Here is a 5,057-nt window from a genome sequence, read left to right on the forward strand (position 1 = left end):
GCTGGGGGAGGGGGGTTTGTGCTCTCTTCCGGGACTATCGTCCCTGGATAGCACACACTCACCCGTCCAGATGGAACTCTTCAGCACCTAAACAGGGCCGCCTGGTAGCCCAGTGATCCAGGGACAGAAGGAAGGACAGGGCAGGCAGTGCAGGATCCAGGAGAGCACAGGAGCCCCTGGAGCCCAGGCTGAGGGTGCCGGGCTCTCTTACTGGGGACCTTGAGGCTCACTGCTCTGGGTGGGTAGCCTTAGAGTAGGCTTTTTTTTTTTTAAGTTAAAAAGTTATTTTGTTCTTAGCTTTTCAATATTTGTATAGTGGGTATAAAAGTCTAGCTTTGTATTTCCTTCCTTTCAGCTATCTGAAAGGTATTCTGTTGTCTTTGGGTTGTCATAGTTCTTTCACTAACTTTCAAACCAGTGACAGTTCTGGAATGTGTTCGGGAAGTTCAAGTCTCCTAAAAGAGTTGTGAGTGTTCCCAAATAGGTGGGAGTGCTGTGCTCTTAGCTGTTGAGCTGGGCCATATTCACATTGTTTCCCCTCTGCAATTTCAAATGCAAGTTTCCTTTTCCCACAGGATTCCATTGCTATACCGTGACCTATTTTCCATTGTCTCAAAACTGTAATTCATATATTTAATTGATGTTCTCGTGTAACAGGACAAAACTGGGTTTATTGCTCATGATTAAAAGAGCAATGCATTCTTTCAGAAATGAAGGTTCTTTGTACATACTCAGATCTCTAGCCCTACCTTTGAGGCTAGTGGTTAAAAATGAGCATTTGTTCGGCCTGCATCTCTATTTTTGTAAACTTTACATTCCGAAGGAAGAAGAAATTTAATAATTAAACAAATCAAAAAGATAATTTAAGAGATGAAATGTGAAGATAGTACCATGGGATGGAAATGATGGAGCAATAAGGTAAACACATTTTAAAGGAGCACTCAGGCCTCACTGCGGTGATAACAGTTGGCCTGAGACTTGATTAGAGGAAACAGAAATCACCAGTCTCTATCTAATGCAACTTCCCTCATTCTTTGACATATTATCTGTAGTTGTTTTTCACAGAATTGAGTCTTTGACTTACAAGTATAATAGAATTGTCATTTGGTCTTTTTAAAGAAACTTTTGCCGGTGTCCTGCATAAAAGAAGCTCATTTTGCTTACTGTGTGTGCTGAAGTCACCACTGATGGCAATACCTATAAAGCTGGTGCTTGCTGTTTGGCCTTAGTAGCTCAGTTGACCTATGTTTGAAATTTCCTTTTGTTCTTGCCTTCCCGAAACTGTGTTTTTGTTTGTTTGTTTGTTTTGTTTTTCCAATCTCCTTTGTTAATTCCTCTTCTGTGCTAATTTTCCCAGTCTGGTCTTAGGTGTAAGTCTTTTCCTTAAATAGCCTCATGGTGTCTTTGATCACCATCTGTTTGCTCATGATTTCCAAGCATTTGTTAACTTGGGCATGTCTTCTGAACTTGAAATTTACTTGGCATTCACTAGGCTTTTTGAAAAGAACTCGTTGATATGTCTTGCAAAAGCTCCTTCAATATCAATGGCACCTGTTGCTCATGGTAATAACCCATTCAGTTAATAATATCTTAATTATTTAGTTAAAAATAATAATTCAGGCCGGGCGATGGTGGCTCGCACCTTTAATCCCAGCACTCGGGAAGCAGAGGCAGGCGGATCTCTGTGAGTTTAAGGCCAGCCTGGTCTACAAGAACTAGTTCCAGGACAGGCTCTAAAGCTGCAGAGAAACCCTGTCTTGAAAATAATAATAATAATAACAACAACAACAATGATAATAATAATAATAATTCAGTTAAAAATATCTTTCATCCGCTGTCCAGTATTTCATTGTTCATAGTTCTTTGAACTGTGTTCACAGTCCATTCTCCTTTCCATGACCTCTTAGATCGCTTTCTATTGATCATGTGCACCCATTATTGCACCCCACAGATGTTCATGATTTTTCAAAAGCCATGATTATTGTAAGATAAAAATCAGTAACTTGCCATTGCTTTTCCTGTTAGAGTGAAATCTTTTCTGTGGTTTTCAGAGTCTACTGAAGACTGCTCAGTCTCCCTGCACACTTAACCCATGCCAGTTCTCTTTATTTCCTGTCTTCCAGCATGTCTTCAGGTCTTAAATTCTCCAAATGTTTGGTCAGCGCCTTTGCATGTGGTGTTCTTTTACTTGGTTGACTCTGCTCTTTCTTCTCCCCAATTCCTACACTGTGTTCTCCAGGCAGCCTGCCCATACTCTGTCTTCCCTAGTTTACGGGCTCCATCTATATGATGTCATGCCACTTACTTTCCACATTTGTGATTAGTCACAACTATAAGTGACGTAGGGTCTTTAACAAAATTATAGACTTCATAAGGGGTGAAATTGTGTCTGTCCTGTTCCCCATGATCATCAAGCAGTTGATAAATATTCGAGAAAAGAGGCACAGAGAGGTTGTGTCACTTGCCAAGTAAGAGGCAGAGACATGATCTAGACATGGGCTGGTCCTTGTGTTGAGACGCTGCAGTCGTAGCACTGGTGTCACAGCCTCCTATAAGATTCCATGGAAAGTCCTATGATTTCTTACTTTATCTACTGCTTAGCAACTACATTTCCCCCGTTGACTCCATTTAGCTGAGTTAAGGTTGATCCCTGTGTGTAGAACTCATGTGTTGGTTAACTACTTCCACAGCCGCTCTGGCAACCCATGTGCTTTAGGTACCAGACACCCACAGAATAGTGATGATTGGCTGAGATTTAGGGATTTGGCTTGATCTGCAGATGTGCTTTAGTATGTACATAGCTTTGTGAAAAAAATCATACCTGGCTTTCAAATGAACTCATTTGATATTCAGTCTTTAATTTTTAGTAGTAAGTTTTGATCCCCCCATGAGAAATTCACAAATTCAAATGAACAAATGTTTCATTTTTTTTTACCTTTAGAACATAATAAAACTGGAATGGAATTTTAAGAGTTCATTTTTGAAATAAGTTTACCACATGAAATAAAGTGAAACACTGCTTTGAAAATAGATGTTTTATATTAATTCTGTGAGTACTACACTCTTAAGGAGTCAGCTCCTTTAAATTAGTGCTATAAAGAATTATCCTTTGTCTTTTCTTCCTGTATCGATAGGTTTACTTTTGTTACAGGCCCTCTTATACCTTTCTAATGTTCCTGAAACACAAATAGAATTACTGCTCACCTTTTGTAGGAACAACATGGCATCCCCATGTGAACGCTGGGGTGTTTCATCTCAGTTTTTAATTCTGTGTCTCATAACTTGCTTTGTGTGTGCTTGCAGGGGTCTGTGAGACCTTTGAGCTAATCCCAGTGGCATCATGCTGTTGTTAATGATAATGATCCTACTGTCATCAGGGTTCCCTTCACAATAAACGACACTGTACACTTTGGTGGCTCGTGTGCAGCTGTTTTCATTACAGAAATCACCTTCTATATTTGCCTCTTGAACTGAGTTGAAAAAGTAGTCAGGCAGACCTAGTAGTTCGTAGTTGTTATGTAGAACGGGAAGTGAGAGCTAAATTGTGGGAGTGTCATGTGAGCTGGTTAATTAGTCACCTGTGAAATTTATATAGTAGCTCTTGTGCTTTTGCAGCCAGTACTTACTTAAGTACTGCTTGTAAGCTTGCCATGTCCTCTTATCATGTGATCTCGCTCACGTGATATGAAATATTTTGCTTCTTGATTTCTAAATGAAAACTGATACTCCCAAATTATGTAATACCCATAAACTCAGAGCATTGACATGCCCAGACTTTCATATGAGGAATATAAATTAGTAAGGATTTATAATGCCATATTTATAGATCAGTGTGCAAAGAATAAAAAGCTTAATAATTTTTTATTAAAAATGCTAAAATGCATGTATTAAGGAAGGGACAAAAGGAGACATTATTGAAACCTTGGAGCTTAACATATTCTATAAATTAATATTTAGGAATATAAAGTTATATTCTAATGTTAAAGAGGACTGTCATCAGTTTTGGAGACAGCGTATTTTTAGAAATCTTAGATGGTATTCTTTTTCCACAGAGATCAGCTAGAAGAATATATTCTTCAAAATTACCACTACAGTAGCCATAACATGCGAAGACAATTTAATCATTTGGGCTGATGCTAGATTGTGACTAGCTAAATCCAGACTTAAACATTTAAAAAATACTTTAGGACAAACTGTTGCCCATGAAATTAATATCTTGATACTGATCTTACCCAAATTGACTTTTAAGGAGTTTTGACAGTGGTGGTTATAATTAGCATCTTGATGGCTGTACTCTTACTCAAAAAGTGATTTGGGACTTTGATACCTTTATGACTCCCAACATTTCCAACAACTTTTCTTAGCCTGTGTACACAAGAGAGCTACTAGCTAATGGGGGATATGATATCTGGCTTTTTCCTCTCCTCAAAGAAGACACTCCATCCACTGCCACTGTACCTTTTTCTGTTCTTTTTGTCTTGCACAGAAGACTGGCATCTTCCTGTGAAGGGCTTGTGGCAAACCTATCCAACTCGGGGTTCTTCCTCCTTGAGAACGGTCTGATCCATCATCACCTGAACCAGGGATCACAGTCTAAGGGTCCAGGTGAGGGCAAGGCAGTCAATGTGTTAAGCCAGTTTCTTTTCTGGTCAGGTAAGTCACACTCAGGCATTGTCTCTCGCTTCAGTCAGCCTTAGCTTCTTAGTGACTTCCAGGAAGAGAAACACAATTCACACACACCCCCACCAGTCACCCAGTCGTTCAGAAATCTACCTCAACTCCTCAGGAGTTGTTGTCATTTAAAAATTTTTGCTGCAGAGTGTGATCATTTTCAGTGTTGATTCTAGACATTAACAGAGTGATGCTTGAAGACAGGCATGCACACAAATACGTAGATGTAGGAGTTAGTACTCATCCTTGTCCTCAGTGGTAATGAGCTTGAAGAGTTTGCAAGTTAGAATCAGTCGAACGGCCATGACCTTGTGCCTTTATGGCTTTAATTTCTTTTACTTTTCCCTTGCAAATGGATTGAAATCAGAAGGAAGTCCAGAATAATA

At 39.4% G+C, this 5,057-nt stretch overlaps 1 protein-coding gene across 1 annotated transcript in view; it reads left to right on the forward strand.

Moving 5' to 3' along the window:
• Nucleotides 1-4,608, forward strand: part of LOC126499498 (ran-binding protein 17) — a 116,420-nt gene extending 111,812 nt beyond the window's left edge. Inside the window, exon 15 of the mRNA XM_050138731.1 lies at nucleotides 4,487-4,608. Within this exon, the coding sequence (XP_049994688.1) occupies nucleotides 4,487-4,507 (21 nt within the window). The 3' untranslated portion in view covers nucleotides 4,508-4,608. The remainder of the gene's footprint in view (nucleotides 1-4,486) is intronic.
• The last annotated feature ends 449 nt before the right edge of the window (nucleotides 4,609-5,057 follow it).

This window comes from Alexandromys fortis, unplaced genomic scaffold (genome assembly GCF_014885135.2).
Source record: "Alexandromys fortis isolate MF-2015 unplaced genomic scaffold, M_Fortis_MF-2015_v1.1 scaffold_11, whole genome shotgun sequence".
Lineage (NCBI taxonomy): Eukaryota > Metazoa > Chordata > Mammalia > Rodentia > Cricetidae > Alexandromys > Alexandromys fortis.